The sequence below is a fragment of the Haemaphysalis longicornis genome, unplaced genomic scaffold, assembly GCF_048455015.1.
Source record: "Haemaphysalis longicornis isolate Haplotype H1 unplaced genomic scaffold, Haemaphysalis longicornis Haplotype H1 scaffold_7, whole genome shotgun sequence".
Classification (NCBI taxonomy): Eukaryota; Metazoa; Arthropoda; class Arachnida; order Ixodida; family Ixodidae; genus Haemaphysalis; species Haemaphysalis longicornis.
Genome location: NW_027526422.1, coordinates 51,271,935 through 51,295,346, shown reverse-complemented (window position 1 = coordinate 51,295,346; position 23,412 = coordinate 51,271,935). Strand labels below are relative to the sequence as shown.

General features: G+C 45.3%; 3 protein-coding genes across 3 annotated transcripts in view; 1 reads left to right on the top strand and 2 right to left on the bottom strand.

Annotated features, from left to right (window-relative positions):
* Positions 1-16,339, top strand: part of LOC144145595 (uncharacterized) — a 75,217-nt gene extending 58,878 nt beyond the window's left edge. The window contains exons 6-11 of the mRNA XM_077677249.1: positions 1,304-1,473; positions 5,444-5,479; positions 7,071-7,226; positions 7,893-7,966; positions 9,814-10,103; positions 13,854-16,339. Of these exons, the coding sequence (XP_077533375.1) occupies positions 1,304-1,473; positions 5,444-5,479; positions 7,071-7,226; positions 7,893-7,966; positions 9,814-10,103; positions 13,854-14,020 (893 nt within the window). The 3' untranslated portion in view covers positions 14,021-16,339. The remainder of the gene's footprint in view (positions 1-1,303; positions 1,474-5,443; positions 5,480-7,070; positions 7,227-7,892; positions 7,967-9,813; positions 10,104-13,853) is intronic.
* Positions 16,340-16,478: 139 nt separating this feature from the next.
* On the bottom strand, positions 16,479-22,159 carry LOC144145598 (uncharacterized protein C1orf50 homolog). The gene is made up of 4 exons (XM_077677252.1): positions 22,067-22,159; positions 20,264-20,385; positions 18,464-18,682; positions 16,479-17,914 (listed from the first exon to the last, which is right to left on the bottom strand). Exons 1-4 carry the CDS (start codon positions 22,083-22,085, stop codon positions 17,717-17,719), a joined length of 558 nt encoding a protein of 185 aa, XP_077533378.1. The 5' UTR covers positions 22,086-22,159; the 3' UTR covers positions 16,479-17,716.
* Positions 20,949-22,128, bottom strand: LOC144145597 (uncharacterized). Its single transcript, XM_077677251.1, has one exon. The coding sequence runs from the start codon at positions 21,975-21,977 to the stop codon at positions 21,105-21,107; it is 873 nt and encodes a 290-aa protein (XP_077533377.1). The 5' UTR covers positions 21,978-22,128; the 3' UTR covers positions 20,949-21,104.
* Positions 22,160-23,412: the final 1,253 nt, after the last annotated feature.

The following is a 23,412-nucleotide window of genomic DNA, read 5'->3' as shown; positions in this document are numbered from 1 at the left end:
AGCTGGTTTGTGGTTTGTAACTGTAAAAAGTAGTGTTTTACAGATTTGTTTTCGTATCGTCAGAAGCAGTAAACTACAAATTGGGTTTCTCTAAGAGAGTTCATAGACCTCGTGGTGTCTACAAAGCCTTCAATTAAACGTCCTTCCCATCTTGTTTGGGCCTAACATTGATACCGATGCAATATGTTGTCTTTGGTGCGTGGTACCATACTTAATACATTCTCAGTCTAGCACAGGCTATAAGTTGGCCCTTTTGCATAACACCAAAGCTATACAAGAAAGTTAGACATGCGAAGGGCACATCAGCTGGTGCACAACAGACAACTTCAACAGCAAAGGCAAATTGCTTTAATAACATGACATGGAGACATCGCCTCTGCCCATCACTAAGCCCAGTTAAAACCACTGGTCTACGTGATGCCACCCTTCATTTGTGACAAGTCGCACAACAAGGTGCCGATGCGCTTCTTGATTTGAAGTTCCTTTTTTTTTTTTTTTATGTTCTGTTCAGCAGAGCAACAGCTTCAGCAAGGCTAGGACTGATCTGCAGTTTTGTAAACAGATTAAGCACAACAAGTATGTTGGGCAGTGGTTACGTATGCAGGGCTGATTCTTCCTGCATTGTAAAACCACCACCACTTCTACCTCCACCTTGGTTACATAAATGCCAGAGCTTCTGATAAATTGGATATCTATCCCAGTTCAAGACAGTGTGGATGGGGTAAGAAGCCAAGAGTTGGGTGGGAAACTAGTCATCAAGTATGGCATCTAAATTTTGTCAGCACCCATTCTCCAGGTAGAGGACTGAAATCATTTTCTACAGACAGTATGATCAGTTCAGCTGACAAATATCACACAAGGTATTGTGGGAGTCTCTTTGAAGAGTAGCTGTAACCACCTGCACCCTGACAAAGCACAATAAGGAGACACGAGTGGAAAGAAAATGCTACTAGGAGTATTGGTATTGGTGCACACATTGATAATCTAAAGCCTCCAACACCATGTGGCTGCGTGGCTGATAACTGCTGTCACTGCTTTTCTGTCATTTTTGGAGGCTTTGTTTGCACTAAACAGTGCCAACAAAACAGTGCCATTCCTCCTAGAACGAATGGGTTCTTTCCTCCCCTACCAGCACCTCCACTCCCTCCCTCCACCTGATCCAGATACACTTTATCCGGGACGTCATGTGTGAGGGGCTGCCTTGTGTGTAACAAGCTGATAAACCACGATCGTTCAAGCAGTACTTAGGAGCTAGCGTTTGCAATTTAGGCGCACCCTTGTGTGATTCGCTGCCTGCTCGCAGACGACGCTCTTCCCACGGTGCTCAAGAGGCTCTCGCTCGGCGAGGACCCGTCTGGTGCGTTCTTCGATGACAGCGACAGCCGGGACGAGGACTTTTCGGACTTCTGCCTGCAGCCACCTCCTGGCCTCAGCGGGGAGGACCTCCGCAAGTTCCAAGAGGAACAGGATGCGGTAGGGATGCGCCTGAACGGCATTCGAATTTGGGTCACACTCCCTTCGCAAATGCCACGTCCTCTGGCCTTATAGCCAGTTGTGTGCACACTTTTAATTAGGTCGCAAAACGAGCGTTGCATATTTGGCTTGGTCCCTACAAAATAGGTTTCCTCATTATTAAAATGTTAGTTGCATCCACATCACAGTAGGCTCTTTTTAGATGTTGTCTTCCCCCCTCCCCTCTAAATGAGGCGTGCATGTGGGCTCCCACCAAGACATGGGCTACCCTTCAATATTGTTTCAGCTAGTTCTGTTTAGCAGCGATACCGTTTTACCCTATAAATTAGCCATGCTTGTCACTATTGGCGAAACTAGACAGTGCCATAGGGCTTTCTTGGTCGCAGCGGTTTAAAAGATTGGCCTGGAACAAGTATATCCAAGTGCATGTGTGATACCTAAACGGTGTGAACAGGTCTTGAAATTCTTTAGCCAGTGGCCATTAAACATTAAACTTCTCATTTGTTGTTCAGTCCCCAAGATCCTAACATTGGTCCAATCAAATCCTGAGATGACATAATAGTGTTGTTCACCAGTGGGGGAAATTCGTCAGTACAGGCCAAACACCTACCCACGAGTCCAACTGTGAGGGACTGTGCGCACGGTTATTTGACAAAAAAATGTCGGCGTTTATTTTAGCACTTTTGCTCTAGAAATATGAAAACTGGCTTAAAATTGGGCCCCAAAACCAGGATTTGTAAATAACGCTAGTTAAGCGCCCAGGCATTTGGAAACGGTGGTTTCACATTTGTTTTTTAATTCCCCTTTATGCTGCGTGAAGGCGATATCACAGCGCTGACATTTATAGGCAATCTTTGCTCTTGTCACTTCCATTGCCACAGCTAACCTCAGGGTGAAAGGCAGCATTTAAGAGACTTTTAAGGCTTCTTGAACCACAACGATAACATGCTTGGGCCGTGCATTTAAGACGGCTGACCTAATGCATATTAAACGACTTGTGTGACATTCTTGTTGTAGAAAAAAAAAATTGTAAAAGGTCAGCCGTCTTAAGGGGGGACGCGGGTCTTAGAGTGGTCAAAAATGGCCAAAATATCGATTTTGAGAAAATCCAATTTTTGGAATTATTGTACCTTCAAGCACCTGCCTTCAAAATATCAACGCGAAATTCCATCGGGAAATACTCTAAAATCATGTTTTGAAACGCCTCGAGGGCCACGAAATGCCCCGAATTGGGCAAAAGTTGCTTCAAATTCCCGCGCGCCCCGCGGGCGAAGCAGCCGACCGATCGCCGCCATCTTGGTCTTGTTTTGAAGCTTGTTTCTTTGTGCGCATTTTGCGATATCTCAAAATGGCGTCGCTTGAGTAGAACGACCGCCCTTGCCAGTTTTCCGAAGGCACCTTCTCGGCCGCCGATTGGCTAGAGCGGGCGCGCGCGGTTTGAGTTCGCCGTACGACCCCTCCCATTGGTCGGCGCGACTGCTGTCATGGCGGTCGCCATCATGGCGTCTGCTACGCTCGTCTGACGGAGTCCGCTCTTCTGGCGCAGCGCTCGCTTAGAGCAGGTTTTTTTTTTTTTTACAGTTTCCTCTAATTCTTCCATCGCGTACTTTCGTGAATGATGCCAGGAGACGTACGTTTGAAGAAGACGACCCGTCATGCACACGGGAAGCGAAAGCGTCGTCCGCCTATCCCAAGGTCGCGTGGTGCGACTTCGGGCCGCTCGACTCCGCCGGATGAGAATCGTTCGCCGCCTCGTATTGCCTCGCCTGCCCCATCGCCTGACCAACCACCTCCGGAATCCATACCTGGTCCAAGCACGTCCTGCCGGCTTGACACGAGGTATTACACGGCGGAGGAGATCGCCGCGCGTACGGAACCAGCGGACGAGGTCAAGCGCGGAATGGAGACCAAGTCAGCAACGCAGCGGAAATTCGACCTCCTTGAAGTGGATTTGGCGCACGCAGAGGAAGAATCCGGCACAGATTTTGTCTTAGTGGATTTTGCAATGCTGAAGGACCTTTTTGCGCACGTCAGGTGCGGCAAGTGCGGGCTGGCGGCGCCGGATTTGAGGAAGCCTGACCGGCAGTACGGCCTCGCCGTGAAGCTCGAGGTGACGTGCTCGGTTTGTGAACACCGTGTAGAACGTTTTTCCTCGCCAACGACCGAAGGATCTGGCAATATCACTCTTTTTGAAGTGAATATGAGGGCTTTGAAAAGTATTCAGAGCATCGGGAAGGGGGTGACTGCTCTGTCAGATTTTTGTGGTGGTATGAACTTGTCCCACAGAGGCCTGCACCACAAGACATTCATTCCAAGCGCACTTGAGGAAAGTGGTTCAGGTTTGCGAGGACACTGCAGCAGCCTCTGAAGCTGATAGTGTGCGTGCCATCAAGGACTTGTACTCGGACCTTGGTCAGCCGCCAAACAACGTAGATGTGATGTTTGATGGCACGTGGATGACAAGGGGATGGTTGTCACACATTGGAGTGGGCTGCATCATTGAAGTGTACACCGGCTTGGTGATTGATCATGTAGTCCTCTCTAACTTTTGCTTAGGTTGCGCCATCGGACCCAAAGATTCAGATGAGGGCAACGAAGATTGGCTGGCAGACCATGAGTGTCAGCGAAACATTGACTGTGGTGCAGGACGCATGGAGGTAGAGGCAGCCCTGATAATGTTCAAGCGTTCGCTCTCCAAGAATGGGCTGCGGTACACAACCGTGATGTCCGATGGAGATAGCCGCACCATGCACGGCTTGAAGGAAAAAGGCGTCTATGGGTTTATCCCCATAGGCCAAGAAAGTTTGCCTTTCGGCTACATTTATTTTCCCCAAAAGACCCTTTTGAGGCCAACAACATGATGCATTTGCGGAAAACACACTGCGCAGTGTCCCACCACTGTATCCTCTCAAACTTCCAGCATAAAAACCGCGAATGAAATAGCCTCACCAAAGAACAAAAAAAAGGGGGGCACCTAAAGCAAGTTTCACCCTCACACTTTTGCCGTACACAATATTCTGGGTACCACAGTGCACTGTAATAGATGATGGCACTTCACGAAGTACTGTTGCAGTTTTCATGACGCCAGCAAGACGCCCCCAGATTTCACAACGCTGACAAAATGCCAACCGATTCGAAGTCGATAAATTTTGCTAAATTCCTGATGGGATCCGTTACTTGGCCTTTTGTATCTCCAGTTCTAGTTGGCATTTTTGGAATCCAAAGACAGATTTGAAAATGGGAAGAACATGTCTTTGTTACTGGGAAATTTTGAAGCTACACTACTGACGGTTCATCTCATAACACATGGCCAAACTTCAAATGCAGTTTTCTCAGTTTCATATTTTTGGTCACTTCCCTCAGCCTTACGCAGCTTTTTGGAAACTTCTTTTTGCTTCATAAGGTCAATCTTGGTACCATTTTTTTCAGTACAGCCTGAGGCAGCCGATGACATTCTTAGTTTTTCTGTTTAGGCTACGCATAAATAATGACTTGCAGTTATTTTGATGAGCCAAAATATCCAATACTGCTATTTTTTGTACTTGACATATTTTTTTAGGATGCCGTGACTTTAGAGAAAAACTAAGAATGTCATCGGGTATGGGAGCTCTCTGGCTATTCATTCATGTAATTAAAAGCGACAAAATGCAATGCGAAAGTTCATTAAAGCTGCGTAAGAAATTACCTAATTGTGGTTTAGACTTTGTATGATAACTTTTGAACTAACAGCACCAGCTCAAATATAATTGCGTATTTGAAATCTACAGAGAAAAGCACATCCGCGTGCAAATTTTCATAAGTTTATACCCATAAATAAAAAAGTTAGTTTTAAGACCCTCGTCCCCCCTTAAATGCACGGCCCAAGCATGTTATCGTTGTGGCTCAAGAAGCCTTAAAATTTCGAAACTCAAGTCACGGTGCAATCTGTGGGACTGTAAATTGAAAATTTTTCTTTCTGCTTGTTTTCTAGGAACTGGCCAGGCTTTTGCAGGAACAAGAAACGAAGGTAAGACATAAGCTGCCTTCCATTTTTATTCTCATTATTTCAATTCAATGCATGACTGCAGCGCAAAAAAAAAAAGAATGGTTTCCAGCCATGTTCTCAGTGGCAGGAAAGATTTGTGGCTTGTTTGAAAGCGCAGTAAGTTGGAAAGCACAAATAGAACATGAAAAAGTCCCCTCATATCCCTGACCCATTTGTTTCGATTCTCATGGTGTCAATCTAGATCTGCAATGGAACCTCTCCACATCATACACTGCCCACAAAATATAAGTGCTGCAAAAATGAAGTTGACAGTTGAGAGCTCTGGGTAGAAATTATTGATTTTTTTTAAATTCAAAATTGTTGGTGAAGCTTGCACATACCACTGCTATTTTCTAGTATGGTCATTGTTCAGTTGTACCTCGTTAATTTGAACTATGAGGGGTGATAAGAAATTTGTTCAAATCACCCGCCTTTCAAACTAACGAGAGTCACTTTGATTAGCAGCATTGCCTGCAATACCATTATCATATCTACGTGGAGAATTGAATCATTCATTCTTGGAAGCCAATTTCAATAATTACGAGTTGTTGGTCAAGTACGGTGTGCGCAGTGAACAATTTATAAATTCTAGGAGGTGCATAAGGCAAGTGAATGCGCACTACCTTTCTATGAATTTGTGTCTACAGGTAGTGCCTAAGACAAGAGGAGATACAGTATTTTATAGGTATCTTCTTTCATTGAGGGGCGGGAAAAATCTCAGCATTGAAACACTTCCAGTACAAATATTGACTCAAGCTAACCATCCCATGCAGCCCCCATTGTTCCATAGTCCCGCGTTCTGCAGTTCCATGCAGTACTTCGTGTCAGCGTGTATGGGGTAACGAAGAGGCTAGGTCATGCTTTCTAATTAAAGTGCACCTATCTAAATTATAATTTGTCGTTTGCACTCAACTGCATTCATTTTGATTCCCTTTTCCAGCTCTCCCAACTCTTCTTCCATGTAAATAAATCTCTGTGTATATGAGAAACCTTGTTCAAATTAGCCATTGTGCATCTCTGCGATATGAATCAGCGAGAATTTTTTTCCTATTCAAAATACACTTCACTTTACTGAGGCCAGTTTGAATTGTGCGACTTCAAATTGACAAGTTTCGATTGTATTTCTCTTCCTCCACCCATCATGCAAGCTCTGGCAAGGCTGCTCCGCAGTCACGTCCTAAAACCCATAGTTCAGTTCAAGGCTGCACGATTGCCTTTTCCTAAACAGCGTTGCTGAAACTGTCCCATACTAGCTTACACAGGTGCTAAGATACTAGCAGCCTCACAGTTCCAAATGATCAAGAAAAAAAAAACGGCACGAAAATTACGGGGGTGGAAAAAAAGTACAATGGATGGACGCTATTAGCACCTATCTGTTGTACTTGCTTGCTTCTGTTTTTTGCCTTTTTTTTTGCACTTTTTTTTTTCTAGGTATGTTACACAAACTCGCCTACATCAAGCTTGTACTGCTCCAAATATTCATTCTTTTGCTTTTTTTTTATAAGGGTCTGAGAACATAATTATTTCTTTGGCTTGCTTCGTTGCGTAAGTAGCGTCGTTCTCTCGTTTTCAGAGGCGAGGTGCCAGTGCCAAGGATCGCCAGATTGCCATGGAAGCCCAAGATCGGGAACTGGCCAAGATGCTGCAAGACCAGGAGAAGGCACGCCTTCGCAGGGCCAGGGAACGAGCGCGGCAGAAGGCCTTGCTGCAACAGCAGCAGCAGCAGATGGTGAGACCCGTGAGGAGACTATGGGGACCTACCTTCTGCAGACGTAACACCCCATTACTAAGAATAACGCGGACAGCTAGCATCATTTTTTGGGCGGTCAGGTATACTTTGAAGCATGGTTTTAGTTTCTAATGGGGATCACTAACAAGCTCTCAATAAAGGTTTGTTGGGATCACTTGCTTCAGTTGCTTTTCAGGTTCTGTTTGTCTACAGGGCTAATTTTATCTCGTCATATGCAGAGTCGAAGGCTTTTCTCTGCCTGACCTTTGCAAGAGTGCTGTGTCATAGGATTTCTTCTTATACCTCTATCACATGGGTACTTTAAATCTGTGTCAGGGTAAACTGTTCGCGACACACAATCTTCATGCCACACAATTTTCCGTAATCTCTTAATTACCCTCTCTACACTTCGACTCTAAAACTGAGCCAAAAGTTAGCTCTTCGAAATTCTTAGAGGGCATTGCTTGCATTGTACATACAGGGTATTGTGGTCACTGTTTCATTGGATGTTTGCTGTGTCTGCAGCAGGTTAGCCCCAGTTAACCAACAAAGGTTCTGTGCACTTGCCGCATACTGCACTGTCGAGATCCAACATCATAGTTGTATTATGCACTGCTTTCGGTGCACCGGCTTTGTCTTATTCTTTTCTTCTACCTTTTGTTCCAGAGCTCAATCGAGGAACTCAATCTTACTGGTCGGGACGTGCCTTCAGGTGACCCCAGTAGGGGAACCATTGATGGGTAAGTCCATGCTTTAGGAGGCAAAGCTTCACTACATCGCCGGGCGTAGTGTTCTCCAACTGCTTTTCTCGCGCTTCTCATCTCCCATTATCGTAATGGCATTCTGATGATTGGCCATTATGATAGCACGCAGTGCACATAACTGTATATTATACACTGCTTATCAGTAATGCTGTGGACAGCCAGCAAAAACATTGCCGCCAAAAACTAAATTGGAGGAAAAATAAAAACATTACATCAGGGTGCTTATGAGGTGGGTCCCCAAGACCTACCCGCCATGGTGACTCAGTTGCTAAAACGTGCTGCTGAGCCCTACGATGTGGGTTTGATCTTGGCTGTGGCGGCCGTTTTTCTGGTGGAGGCAAAAAGCAAAAACACCTGTCTGTTGAGATTTCGGTGCACATTAAAGATCATCAAGTGGTCTAAATTAATCTGTAGCCCTCCACTATCCCAGACGTAGCTTTGGTGCCTAAAACCACCAATTTTTTCTTCATTACAAAAAGAAACATCACACTGCTAACCAACAGAGTTCAGCCATCTATCAGAAGGCTTGCACTGAGGGTCCGCCCAATCTGCATTGGAGATGGACTATTTTTCAATTTTCCCTCCAGCACAACAAAATTTGAGGGCCGACTGCATGGAAGTGCTGCAATGTTCAAAGTGTTCAGTGTCAGTTGAAGTTACATTGATTGATTGAAATTTATTAGTTGACCTTTTTACCTTTGTTTAATTCAATTTTATTGCTAATGCAAAAGTAATTGATGGTCCCATTGAGTATAAAGCTATTTGACTACAGTCAGTTCAATATTTTGCTTAGTTGAACTGTATCTTTGGGGCCGTGCTGGGTTTTAATTAAAGAACAAGGATTATATTGCGATTGCGATACCTGTCTCATCAAGTAATTGTTAATCCCCTTGTGTTGATTGTAGCATACTGGTGACATTCTTTTTTTTTTTTTTTTTCATTTTTTCTTTGTGTGTGTGTGTAAAGATTAACTGCACCACATATCAGAAGTACAATGATCTCGGTGCTGACAAATGATGATGTAAAAATTTTCCAGCTTTTATGCGTAAACACAAAGCTGTCTGTTGTGTGCCTAAGTTTGTGCAACCTGTGAGGTGTACTGTTGAAGGAGGGAGAGGCTACCATCAAACTTGATCAAACTGGAGGCTACCATATATCTGGATTAAAATCTCAGTGTATGTTCGTGTCTAAAACAAAGCCAACTGCTACCTTCCTCGGAGATACGCACATTCGTCTCTGAGTTTCGAAAGTTCTTGTGTAAGACAGGCAATGGATTTCCATGTGATGTGCAAGTGTAAATGCGGTCACAGGACCACACGTTGTTACATTTTGGCAACATCGCCAATTGTAAATATTTGGGAGTTGCTTTAGGAGGTTGTTTTCAATGGCCAGAATTTTCCCGCAGAATTTTGAACCCATTCAAATACAAATGAGGGCAGAGAGTTGGAGTGGGGAAAGTGTACCACAGGCTATTCTCCGATGCTGTTAGCCTGCATTATGGTGGGTGTTATCACACTCATTGCAATGGGGCTTTTTTTTTTTTTGTTTTTTTTTTTTTTTTTCTCCACTCAAATTATAATTGTGTAGGTGTTTGGTTACACAAGCCCAGTTTGAAAAATTTAGAGCCAGTAACAGAGTTGAGGTTTCCCATACCCCTTTCTTTCCCCCCTGACTTCTTGATTGTTTTAGACCTTTGCACAGCGCTTCTTGTGCCTAAAATTTATCAGTCCTAGACTGCATTTTCAGAATCAGCATTTCTGGCAGTACCCTGGCCGCATCTGACCCGGAGATGATTGGATGGTTCTTCACCCGCGCACATGCAGTGCGTCGTCTCCCGGGGCCCAGGCGGATGGCGGGGAGCCCGCGGGTGCAGCCTTCCTGGTGGGGCCCAGCGGGGTGAAGAACATAGCCACCGAGATTGACCCCACGTTCAGCCGGCGCAAGCCCTCGCTGGAGCGCCAGGGGAGCGGGCGGCGGAGCGGCGGCTCGCGGAGCGGATCACGCTCCCCGCACAACGCCCTGGAGGACACTGCCGCCACGATGGGTGGAGGAATGGGCGTTGACACGACACCTCCGGGCACGGTTGCTGCCGTCAGCTCAGCGACGACCATAGGTGGGTGCCCCACTGGCTGACCGAACTGGAAGCTGCCAGCTTACCGGTGTTGCACCATCGCCACTATTGGTGAACTTTTCACCAGTGATAGAGCACAGGTGGCAGTGTCGTTCCTGCTGCTGCCATTACCACAGCATTACTATAACTGCAGATAGTGGCGTTATCTGTATCTACTCTGTTGTTCTTCTGAGGAAGCAGCCACGTCAACGTACGTAGAGATTACAAATATGTTAGTGTGTGCTACTCCCTTCAGTGACAGGGGTTCATGGGAAATTTTTGTCCCAACTGCTTTTTTGTGTACAAGTATCAAAGCAGCATCACATTCATGGTGACAGAGGTGCAAAATACAAATCTTTGGTAAGTAGCCAGGTCATTTTTCCGGCGTTTAAAGTGTGAGGTGCTCTCCTTCAGAGGCACGTTTGGATTATAACTGTGGATGTGCCATGTGACAGGCTTGAGGAAACGAACAGCTTTGAAAGTTGCTGGTACAGAAGAACCCCCATGCTGGGATTCCCACTATACCCACATGTGCAGTCTTCGTGCCATAAAAAAAAAAAAATAACATTTCCAAGTCCAACCAGTACGCAGTCAAGTCCACTTATAACGGCCAGTCACAGTTGTAACAAACAAGCGGTTATTACAAACAAGCATGTCATGACTGTTGCAGTGCACACCAGGGCAGTAGCATTACGTTTCAGAAAGAACTAGCATGCATGAGCGGTGCAGGTTGGGTACAGTGAATGCCCGACTGCGGTAACCAGTTGCGGCTTTTTAACACCAGAGCTGTTTACCGACCCAAATCTGTCCGGCATAGACAGAAAACCTCGAGCACTCATGAGCGCATGCCTCAAGGCGTCCCCGGCCTGGCGTCCCCGGCACGAGCTTTGCGCAGTTACTTTAGAAATAGGGTTGGGGGGAGGAAAGTGCGTGCCTCGCGGTGACCACCTGGCATTGTCCAGGCTTGCGCCACAGGCTTACACCACACGAGGAGCTCCCTCCTTTGTCGTCGTCGCCATGTAGCAAACAGCGCGCCATGGGTCCGCCATGGCGAAGACAATGGCGTCGAATCTGTCAAGCCATCCCTTCACAATCCGCACATCTGGATGGCCACTGGACCAGCTGACGAAGTGTAGGTTTACCAAGGCAAAGATGCACTACCAGAAGATTTTCCCTACACGGCTGTGCCATTAGACGATGCTGACGAAAGGAATGACAACGATTGCTACTGAATAAAACACTGTGCATGCTTTGCTTTACAGTGCCGTCCAAAACAGCTTTGCAATGCTGGAGTCCGGCTGCTCCCTCTTTTTCCTGGGGTCCACTGTCAGTGTGGTCAGAGGCTAAATCGACCCCCCAGCTTTTCTGTTTCTTCAGCCTTGCCCCACTAGTGCAAGCTGAGCTGATTTTTTTGTGCATGGAAGTGGAACATGAGATGTACTGCTCGGGATCACACTGTCACCTCCGTTCTCCATCGTGACTGCACTGACTGCAGCCAGCAAACGAAAACCACAAAGGTGACAAGATGTAAACAAGAACGGATTTCATCGTCGTCGTCACGAATTTCAGGTTGCACCCGGACACAGAGAGCAAGGGATGGGAAAGGGGGATGTGTGCAACGGGGAGACTTGAGATATGAGAGATGCGCAAAAAGTTTGAAGTCCTGAAGCATTCAGAAATTCCGGCAGTACATCGAAGCATGCCACGTTCAACATGTTCCTGTGATACAGTGTCATCAGCTGTGCTTTTTCAAACAATGCTGTTCCGCTTTCCGAGTTGTCATGAGAAGGTCATCGTTGTACTTACTGCTGAAGTGAAGCATTGATGCTTCTGCATAGATTTAATGAATGATTTCGTCCCATTTGATGAATTATTTCGGTTGAGCTGAGCAGAGCCGAAGAGAAGGCAGCGCGCCTCCCTTGCTTTAACAGCATTACTGTGTCTGCGAATGCCGCGCTCTTGGGTAGTTCAGAGCTTATTGTTCCACTTTTCAACAATGTCTTGCTGCTTCACATCAGTCTCGTGGTGCCAAAGCACAGTCCCGAATGTGCCCACATGTGGAACTATTCTTTGACATTGCCTGAGAGAGCAATTTTTAACAGCGGAACTGTTCCAGGGCTGGCCTTGACAACTGTCTCTGCTCGTATCGTGTCATGCCCTCTGTGGAGCAAGTTTCTCCGCCGTGCAAAAACCGTTTTTCAGTATAGAAAAAAGTTAAAAAAAAAAAACTTTTACATGACACTTTGTTCCTGAAAATACGTCTTCCCAACAATGCACCTGGGTGTAGAGGTGAAGTCGACTTGTAAGGAAATTGGTGCAAAAAATTGGTGCAAGCTTGGTTTTTGTAAGCTGGCCTTTCCACATTGGGTGTTGCACAGTGAAGCATGACCATCTAAAGACGGAGTGGTTACAGAAAATGTCCCCAACTCTTGTGTTATTGAAAGTATCCCGAAGCAAATTGTATGATAATTAGCTGCTAAGACAACTCTACCATTACGCCGAGTTTCATTTACTTGTCTGCAATTAGTAAGTGCACAGTGAAGTTGCAAATGTTACAGAATTACTGTCTGCTGTTAATACACCAACATCTACGGAGAGAGTATGGTTACAGAAAATGGGTGCAACTATTGTTTCAATGGAAATATCCTGAAACAAATTGTGTGACAGTTAGCCGCTCGGACGATGCACAAGAAAGAAGCCGAAGCTAAACGAAACCTTCATAAAGACAACTGACATGCTATTTCAGCAGATTTCACACTGGGTGGAACTGGGCTCAGTTTTTTTCTTTTCCATACACAGGAGCGGGCTAGTAACGTAACGGTGGTTGCGGTGGTAGAGACTTTTATTGTGCCTGTGATGGGATTAAAAAGGAAAGGGACAAATGAGAAGGGCGTGTCTTCTACTTGTCTTCCTCCCCTCTTCCTCAGTTGTCAGCCAGAAGTCCTTGGATTCTGGCAGCGGCAGCGGCCATCCGGACGACCCGAAGTTGAAATTCCGGGTCGGGCCTGAGCAAAACGGTCTCCCATTGCTCTATATTCGTTCGCTACAGAAAACGAGCTGCTCCTAGAATTTGCTGCACCATTTTGGTTCTGTCTTGCAGGGCACGACCATAACATGTGGTAAAGGTCAGCCCGACCTGCGCATAACTTACAATCTCCCAAGTATATTTAAGATAGCAGCAACAGAGCGCGAGCGGGTTTCTAATACCCCTGTCACATGGGCACTTTCAGTCGCGATTGAGTTTTCGAGCGCGCTCGACGCACTGCCGCTGCTACACGACCCGTTTCAATCACAATCGAGAAGTTGCACCGGTTGCGCTCGTGTACGCCAGATGGCGTTAAAAATGTACTTGCGACCGACGTCTGGTAACTTCGCGCGGTCGTAGGTATACGTAACTATGTAAATGTTACCGAACGCTTATATCGGTCAAGTTATTTGACACAATTTGCGGCGTTACTTGAAGTTGTCACCTTCTGTGCCATTGCTGAGCGGGGACGAGAGTATCGCCGCTTTCGTTCGATCGCGCTTGGAAGCCTCGATCGCGCTTGAGAAACCAGGATCGAGTTCGAGCGTGATCGAGCTCGATCGCGATTGAAACTGCCGTGTAGCAACGGCCCGATCCGGATCGAGCTCAATCGCGATTGAAAGTGCCCGTGTGACAGGGGTATAAACGCATTCATTTGTAACTTCCTCCACCTTGCAGAGTCCCGTTCAGTGAGGCTGCAGTGTGTGGCGTCTCCTTTTTGTCTGCAGGCGGCTCAACTTCCAGTCCGGCACTGGCCAACGCCTGCTACGCCGACCTGGACGATGGCGAGGGGGCCGTGCCTCCCTACATGCCCATTCAGGGTCAGCGGAGGTCGAGCTCCTTCGAGAAGGGAAAGAAGGGGAAGAAGGCGAGGGACGCCTGCAAGACGCAGTAGGTCCCCGCCTCTACGGTAGACGAAAAAAGAAAGAAAAGGGCCCGTCCTACGATTCCTGCCAAGTCTGCGGCTGCCGCCGCCACCTCCAGCAAGGACCACAGCCTGTGCGGCTGGAATGGCGCTTTGGTTTGCTTCGTACGAGCGCACACATGCGACAGGGACTAAATTTAACCGGTGGCTTGACAGCCGTATTAATTATTAATGTTAATCCTTTTTTCTTTTTCCCCTCAAGTGGGAGCAATATTTAGGAATCACCCACAGTGAGGCAAACCAGTCACCAGTGCTCAGTTGCTGGTGCACTGGTTGGTGAATTTTAGGAACTGGATTCAAATGCCAGGCGTTATATATTCTCTCTGTCAGTATTCATTTGATGCGACATCCGCTGCCACAAAAAGTTCAAATGCTCAGCTACTAGTATATAAATCTTATAGAATGCCTTTTTTTCTTATATTTTGCTGGCACCAATTATTTTTAGCTTATTAAATGTGTGGGAAGTGGATATTTGTGGTATATTATGCTGGAGAATCGCTGTATGAGCTATTTCCTTGAAAGAGAAGGTTGTTTTTCTTATAAGGAAGGCAGAGAAGGCTGCACTGTGATAGAACTTCAGCCCAGCTAAATAAGAACAATAAGAAGAAATTTTATTGTGTATTTTGTAATGTGCATCCATTTTCTTTTTTTTTTTCATCATAAGTTTTAGCATGTGACAGGCAGACACCATGAAAAATATTCATGGCAATACAAATTAAGATGTGTTCATAAAATGTTTTTGACTGAATTCACGTTGCAGCTAATCTTCACACTTCGAGGTCTTTGCCAGTATTAAGCACTGCCTCACTGCCTCAGACTTCGCAAAACATTGTTCCAGGCGATCTCTTAGCATCTGCAGCCATATCTGGATGGGAACCCCTGTGTCGTGTCATAACGCATGATCGATAGGTTTCACATGGTTCGTTGCTGAATGGAGTCTATTGCGAGGGTTTCTTTGGTGAACATTTCCGCAACATGCACCTAGAGGGAAATTTTCTGTCACCAGCTTAGGGCCAATTGAGCTTGTTATGAAGGCTTCGCCGCTAGTCCCATAGTTAGAAGAGAAACAGAGCTATCGATATATAACTTTTTAGGGAGTGTTGTTTAGTCTTGGCTTGTGGAGAAATGGGAAGCTTGCACCAGGGCGTTCGGTTTTAGGTTTTATCGCAGAGGCACTGCGGTGTTTAGGCGGCGAGATGGTGCAAGAAAAACTTATCAAGAAGGAGTGTTTCAAATAGACTTTCTTCTTCTTATTCAAATGGAAAGGTTTGCGACGAGGTGAAAACTGTGGTGGAGATCATGAACATGGAGTAGTAAACCAATGGGAGAGGTCTTGAAAAATGTGACAGAAATCAGTAAACCAATGGGAGAGGTCTTGAAAAATATGACAGAAATCTTTGTGTAGGTGAAGGGCAGGTCAGTTAATGGCCATGAATGTGCACAATGAGGAATTTGCGAGAGAGAACAGGTGTCTTCATATCTTTTGCATTTCAGTCTGCCCTAAGAACGTATTAGAGTGGTGCTATTGCAACTAGTGTGGAGATGTAATGCTGAACACAGGTTGCATTGCCCGCAAATTCTGTCCACATCAGAAGAGTGCGAAGCCTATCTCTGCTCAGTAGTGCTGATCTCTACTGCTAGACTCCTAGAGTTGTGTGCAGTACAGAGATCTAAATGGCCCTGTGATCAAGTCGACCCACAATTCTCAGCCAGTTCTGCCACCCCCCACGCTTCCTTCAAGCGAGATCTTCGCCGCGTTTCAATTCTAGGCACGACTGTAGCACCTTTTCTGGATACGTTTTCACTCGTGTGCTGCACATATTTATTGTAACATAGTTGAAACACAGGTGTGTTGCGTTGTGCACACAAGCACAAGAGTTTAGACAATCAAACTGTAATAGGTCTACACTGCTGGTGCAACGTCATTCCTACAGTGCAACTAACTTTCTTTTCTCCTCATATCAACCTTTGAGAAGTGGATATTTTTTTTGTGCCTCGAGAGAGAGAGAGCTCACATGGTGTTTTCAGTGCAGTAAATTGCAGGAGCCTCTTTCAAAAGTCTGTAAGCTTCAGCTCTTGCTAAGCGTGGATCTAGAGTGTAGAGTCCCATTGAAACCTGTCATTGTGGATTTCTCAGTTCTATGAACCTCAACTGCAGGCCATCAAGTTTAACGAAGTTTTTGATTTTGTGAAATTCCTGATTTCATGAAATATTCTGCATTTACCATCGCTTTCGTTATATTTGGTTTGAATTGCATCTGCTGGTGAGCCACTCATTTCAAGTATTTGCTCACAAAAACATAGCCATTGCCTGTTATGCTTCACATCTGTGGGAGCAACAAGTGCACGCTTTATCAGTATCGCACATTTTATTCACATTACAAGTGGATCACAAACTGAGTTTGCTAAGTGTGCTCAGCAAAGTTGATATTATACGTTATTTTTATTTAGTCATTGCATCTTGTGCGTCGTGTTGAGTTTTTATCCTTTTTCACACTAGACGCGTTTGTTCTACAAGCTACTCTTTCATGCCTTATGTGCCGTGTATAGGGCTCATTATGCTGTGGCACATATGCAACACTGCCTCATCTTTTCCCGTAAACTTCAGAGCCATCGACTCAGCTCAAGAACAAATTTGTATGTCTGTTTCATGCTCAGCAAAAGGCAGTCGCAGACGTTCTTACTATTTTTCTCTTCCACTCTCAGCGATCTGACATGAACATTCTTGTGAGTCATTGTAACTGCCATGCAACTCATTTACTTGTGTTCAGTTTATACAAAAGTGAATGTCACAACTACATCTTTCTCTCTTTTTTTGAAAGAGGTTTATTTCTAAACTTTGCAAAAAATAAGTTGTCAAGGCAGCCAAGTTTGTACAGCTTTTGTGTTTTTCTGCCCCAAAATTTGCGAGTTGGGCAACGTGGAAATAACTGGGCAACAAAATGTCCCAACTGCCTCAAATAAATAATGTCTCTAGACCGAAGAAATGTGCTCTGTGTTTCTTTGATAACCTGAAACCTCTGGCATTTTGCTGGGGTGTCATCAACTTAACACGCATCAAATCAAATCAAATTTTCGTAACCCAGGTGGAACCGATTTAAAATTTTTACACCCTACTCTGGGATTTTTTTTTTTTAATGAGTTATGTTGGAGAATGTGTTCCGACTACCTGAAGGTAAGTTTGCATTGAAAAAAACCCAACCACGATCAATACTAGGACACGTAGCTGGAATGGAATGCCCAAATGTGCCACGGACTAGTAACCACCCACAAGAAAACAGTATCCGGTGGCTCACACGAAAATAAAACGCTGGCACAGTCACTGCTGCTTTTAAAAATAGACCTCTACACACTAAAGAGAAAAAAGAGCACTGGGTTGCAGTTGAGGTGTTTTCTGACATTTGTTTCTTTTTCTTAAAACAAAATGAAACTCTAAGCACCCTGTAGATCATTGATGCGCCAGAAACTAATATCGGATTTTTTCATGGCACAAAAGATGCACAAGCTCTGTGCCCTCGGAGCCTTTTTTTGTACAAGTAATCTGCTTCCTGTCAGGGCTGCAGTGCCTAAACCTACCCTTTCCCGCAAAAGTACAAAAACAAAATTTCTTGACTAATTTTACAACCACCGTCACCTAGGTGCTGACTGCGTGCCACCCTGTTGAAGCTAAGTGTCGTGATGTTTTTGCATAAAAGCGTCGGCGATAGCCATGGGCTCCTGCTTCCAGCGGGAAGCTTGAGCAATGCGCCTGACGGCGTCCATCTGCCGCTCCTTCTCTTCGAGCGCCTCGGTGGGAGTCCAGGTCAAGTCCGACTCCAGTCGGAATCCACCCAGGAACTGGTGCGGGCAGTGGGCACCCCACTCCTGATGCGAGATGGGGCGAAAAAAAAAACAAATCAAATCAAGCCAATCTGCTTGTAAAATAAAGTAAGAGTTCTTATCAGTGCCACATTGTTGCCAGTCAAATCAGAGGAGAGGCAACGTATTTTAGCACACTTTGGTGAACACAATTTTTGTCTCGGACCACATGGTGAAGTTGCAGCATTAACTGAAAGCAACCAATACTACTGTGCCACGCATTTACATTAGCGAACAAAGTGAAAACACAAACATGGTGAGGGACTCTATAAAAGACACAGTAGTAAGTGCTGTTGAGGCACAGCTCAGCAGATGACACTCGCACAGAAATTCAGCATTCTTGACATGCAGCATTGCCAATTTCACTCAATTCACTATGTGAAACAAGGCGCTTGCCTAATTTGCCTAATATTAGCATTAAAAACAGCAATCCAGTGCCTTCCTACTGTTACAGCAGTTGTCTTCGAAAGCAAGACAGAGCTAGAGGTGATTTTCTCCTTCACATCAAAGCCACAGCTGACGACACATACTAGCTTCCAGCAGGCATATACGTACCTCCGGCTTAATCATGCTGAAGTATTCTTGGCCGCTCGGCCGCCTGTAGAGGTAATAAGTAGATCCGGGCACTTTCTTAAAGTTGCACGCCGCGTGGTGAAGCCTCGTGTTGAGCTGCGCTTCTTCAAGGATGTGTTGGGCCTGCCTCTGCAGAAACTGCACTTGTTCCGCTATCACAGTGAGCTTGCTCGAGACGTGGGCTTTGATGAATTCGTCGGCCTGCGGACAAGCGAGGAATGGGGGGAATTATTCCCTGCCATTCGTCCACAATTCTAGTTTGGCGGAAGATTTAAAAATCTGATATGATGTGGTTGATCGGGCCTCCAATTTGCATTTTCCATTTAGCTCTGTTTTACAGCACAAGAATGAGTTGGCGAAGCAGCCTCCCCTAAAGCAGGTTTTTTTTTTCCCTTCAGCACAAACGGGACAAAGCCTGTGAGGTAGCTGTTCTTCCTTCACTTCCCTCTGAAATTTCACCTGAGAGTATTTTTTTTCTCCACTTAGTTCTGGCAGCCGTAATAAAGCAACCACAATCATTATACAAAGCAAACTCAAGGGGTGCTGCAAAGATGGTGAATAAAACTATTTCTGGTAAATAAACAACTCAATCTAGCAAAAGCGAACATTTTCATTTTCATCTAATCACCATCACCTCATAATCCCATATATATGCCCTGTGGCAAAATAAACGTTCATAAAAAAAAGAGAGAATTCAGTGTTCAAATTGATGCTTGCTATCCTTCCTGGGCCCTCAAATTTGGGTACACGTGCATTTTTTTACTGCTAGTTGTAAATATCTGTATATGTTTACTTACTTCCCAACACCTCCTTTGCATACTCAGTTGCACCCATCAGAATTTTACTCACACCAATTTTCTGTCCCTAACTTTTTGCGCAGAACTCTAAATGGCACTTTGGATTGTGTTCAGTCGCAATCACTGCATCATAAAGAATGCTCTGTGCCCATAATTTCTCAGACAGTAAGTGAAGAAGTCATTTGCTACTCAGATAAAGCTACTGCTCCATTATTCAGCACACATGTTCTGAAGTTTTTCTCCCTACCAATGCAGGTTTTCAATGAAGCCATCATCATCATCAGCCTAGTCAGGTCCAATGCAAAACAAAGGCCTCTCCCATTGAGCTCCAAACACTCCTGTTCTGCACTGCGATGGAGCCAAGGCGTAAAGAAACACTGAACATTGCAATGCGGTGCTAAGTTACTGTTTAGACAGCCTTCAGTAGTGTTATGAATTACCAATGTATGGAATTAACGGTTCAAAGCCCTCTTTCTCTAACTTATGGAGATTTTTATCCTGAAGTAGAAAATGTCTTTTATTGGGCCGTTGCAGTAAAGGCTTCTGGTTAGCACGCACCGCTGACAACTCTTAATGTACGTATACCTCCTCACCCAACGGGAATATGGCTGCTTACATCAGGAGTTGAACATGCAATCCTGTTTTGCAACGAAATAATACTCTGCCACCGATTAGGAGCTTCCATAAAAATCTTTCTGCACACTATAAAAGGTGAATAAAGGCCTGCAGCAGGCATGTGCTTTGATGTTGCTTAAGGGACATCTAAAAGCCATAGTTCTCATAAGCGACACGCAGCTCATAACTATTTAATAAGGGGACCTGCGGGAAATTTGTTGCCATCGAATATCACTTTCACGGTATCACAGTTGCACTGCTTTGAGTATGGAGACTGCGTGGTGTAATATAAGTCTATAAACAAAGGGTAGGTGTTCCGAACTTCATGGAAGCGTTAATGGCCAGTAGACAATCACGCTCGTGTTCTCACGGTTTCAATTTCCCGAGCAAGCTCGATGAGGTCAGTGCGGGGCATCTTCTTGGGAGGCATGCCGGGGAGTTGGCAGACTTGCCGCTCCATTGTTTCTACACTCACGCACTCCATTGGCATTCCTAGAAGTAGAGACAGTGAATGCAATTTTGTCAAGCACCGCGATAGCCCTCCTTCAGACGGCATGAAGCACGGCACACTAGGCCTTGTTCATGTTCAAATGCCTACATTAGCTCGATCCTATGCAGACAACTGTTAACTGATGCCTGTTCTGTTTGCACAGTGAATGAAAACCGTCTGCACACTGTTGCACATCATCCTTTACCGACTAAGACTGACTTGCGAATCAAGATGCCTAGAAAAGATGATTTGGAGGTGCCACACACTAAAAAAATTGCCGCTGAAATTGCGCTGACCTTTGTGAAACTGAAAAATTTACGCAACACGACAGAGCATTGCTCTGCAGGCTCTGCAGAGCAGGCTCTGCAATTTAGACGCTGCTCAGATACTGCCTAGACACTGAAGTGTAGTTTAGTAGGGGCCACAACAGTACGATACATGCACATAGCCAAATATTTACAATAACTAAGCCTTTCAGCAAACGGTACAATCCAGCCAAAGAGGCATGTATGCAAAGTGTGTGTAATTATAAGATATTTCACAAAGTCGCTTTTCGAATCAACATGAAACAATTTATATTGTCAGCAGATGTATCACAAGCTCAAATTATCATTGTTTAGCAGGATAATAAACGCAATAGTTCCAGCTCAGAATCGCTGCAGACACTTAAGTTTGCTGCTCACGCAAATTCATATTGAGCACAACAGTTCCGTAACACAAGTCAAGGCTTTCTCTTCCTGAGGAGCACGTCCGTGTTGGGAACCGCCACTCCTTTTACTCTGTCTCGAATCAGAGAGATCGTCCGCTCGTAAGCATCCGTGACAAGCTGCTGAGAAGTTGGCTTCTTGGCGGTGCTCAGTTCGACCGGTACACGAGCAGGCTCTTCGGTTCGGGCGAAATCAGCGTCACCAGTAGAAGTATTGCTGAAGCTCAACGGCTGATCGTTGTGCAATGGGTCCACGTACGACGAAGGCAACGGCAGAGAGCTGTGGCCGGGGTTCGTCGGCGGGGTCCACGAGTACTCCTTACCGCCCCAAATGTAAGTGACGGGTGGAATTTCAGGTATATCTAGGAAACGCTTTTCAGGCAGGGGATTAGGACCTGCGTTACCTGCCTGTCTTTTCCGACCACGCGCTTTTATCGGCCAGAATCGTCGGCCGGTCTTGAAGGCAACGTACTTGCAACGGTCCATTATTTTGTGTCGCGTCTCGTCGAGCGTTTCGAATTCTGGTGCGTAGCAGACGTGCAAGACGGCACCGAAGAAGGACCTCTCGTCCAGTCTCTTCTTGGCGATCCTGGCAGACTGGATGCGAGCAAACTTCACTATGTAGGCCTCCGTGAACTCCTCGGTCTCGTATCCGTCGACGGCATGGAAGTCGCAGACGTCGCCGTATTCGAGGCACGCGTCCTTCAGGTCTTCGTTGGCCCCGACGGCGTTCACGTTGGTTATTAGTAGGTAGCGTGACTCCTGGTTGATCGTAAACACCTTGACGGCTGTGGCTTTCCTGCCTTGGCGGTACGCTGGTCTCGAACCGCAGACTTTTTGTCTGGCGTGATGGGGCAGCGGTTTCACATCCTTTATGTGACTCGTCATGCTTACGTACAACGAAGGTAGAACAAAGCGGTACTTGCGTCAAAAAGAAGACTGCGTATTTTCTAAAAATGAACGAAATTATACCCAACCTGAGAAGATTTCGTCCATTGTGAAACAAACGCAGGAAGCGTTTTTTTTTTTTTTTTCTATCAGACGTTAGGGCCGTTAGGGGGTGCTGAAAGCTGAAAACGCTGATGTCGGTGTTCATGCGTGCACTGGCTTTTTGTTGGTAAAAAGAAAGTGGGAAGTATGTTTCTATAATTATTATTAGCCATAATCTAGTTATAAAGTATAAAATGTATCGTCTTTTAGTAATAATAGTAAATACATATTTTCAGAAGGCTGGGTCAATTCCATTTATGCTTGGAGTGAGCTTGAGGTCTGTTTAGAAAAGAAACAAAAAAGTCCCTACACACTAACGTCCTTCTTGCAAACAGATAAAATCGTTTTTTTCTGTAAAAATAATCGGCTCGGAAGCCCCGGGTTGCAGTAGACGCAGCCTTGTTCTTTAACAGCCGTTTACGCATGACTGCTTCTCCGGTTCATACGGGTGAAGAGACCAAGAGACACCCATGCATTAGTGCATGATTGACGCGCGATTACTAGGTAAACTTCTTTCCGCCTTGTGCCGGAAAACTTATCCGTTATGAAGCTGTTATTTCGACTTTCGAGTCCCACAATTTACCTTTTCCAACTCGTTTTGTGTCTGTGAACTTTTCGTGGCAGTTTTCCCTCAATGCTTTGATGCTTTGTGTAAAGCACTCTTGCCGGATCGTACCATTGATTACGGATTTTTCGCCGACTGAAAAAATTACAAAATGTTATTTTTTTCACAAAATGGGTGTGCTGCATATTTTCCAACGATCATGGGCATTGTTCTGGCTTGAGAACAGGAATTATTTCTTCAGTATGACATACTAATAGAGGCTCTGACCAAATTATTAGCATAAATTTCTTTCAACTTATAGGCGAAGAAAATTTTAATGCGAATAGCGACACTCACTTTACATAGCCTTACAGGCATTATAGCAGACGTATACTTGTTAAATGCAAGAAAGCACGGCGGAAGTAACTTCTGTTTGAGTACACCGACATTCTAAACATGGTTGATTTCAAGTGCACTATGAACAAGTTTAAGACGAAGGGAAAGGGTCACTATTTAGTGATTGTTCTTTACATATTAGTACAAATTCTCCTTAAACCATAAGTGTTGTGATCGTATCTAAATAAATTTATTTCTGTCTAACGAGACTAATTTGTTGGCTCATTTACGTCAGGCACACACACACTGATTGATTTGATTGATAGTGGGGTTTAACGCGCCGACGCTACTCAGGCGATGAGAATCGCCGTAGTGAAGGGCTCGGGATTAATTTTGACCACCTGGAGATTTTTAACGTGCGCCGAAATCTCGAATACACGGGCGTTTTCGCTT

Coding starts and splice junctions, on each gene's coding strand:
- LOC144145597 (XM_077677251.1), bottom strand. CDS start 21,977: ATGACGAGTCACATAAAGGATGTGAAACCGCTGCCCCATCACGCCAGA.
- LOC144145598 (XM_077677252.1), bottom strand. Junction 18,683..20,263: donor TTGCTCGGGAAATTGAAACC/GTGAGAACACGA, acceptor GCTTGTCCGCAG/GCCGACGAATTCATCAAAGC. Junction 17,915..18,463: donor TCAGCATGATTAAGCCGGAG/GTACGTATATGC, acceptor ATCTCGCATCAG/GAGTGGGGTGCCCACTGCCC.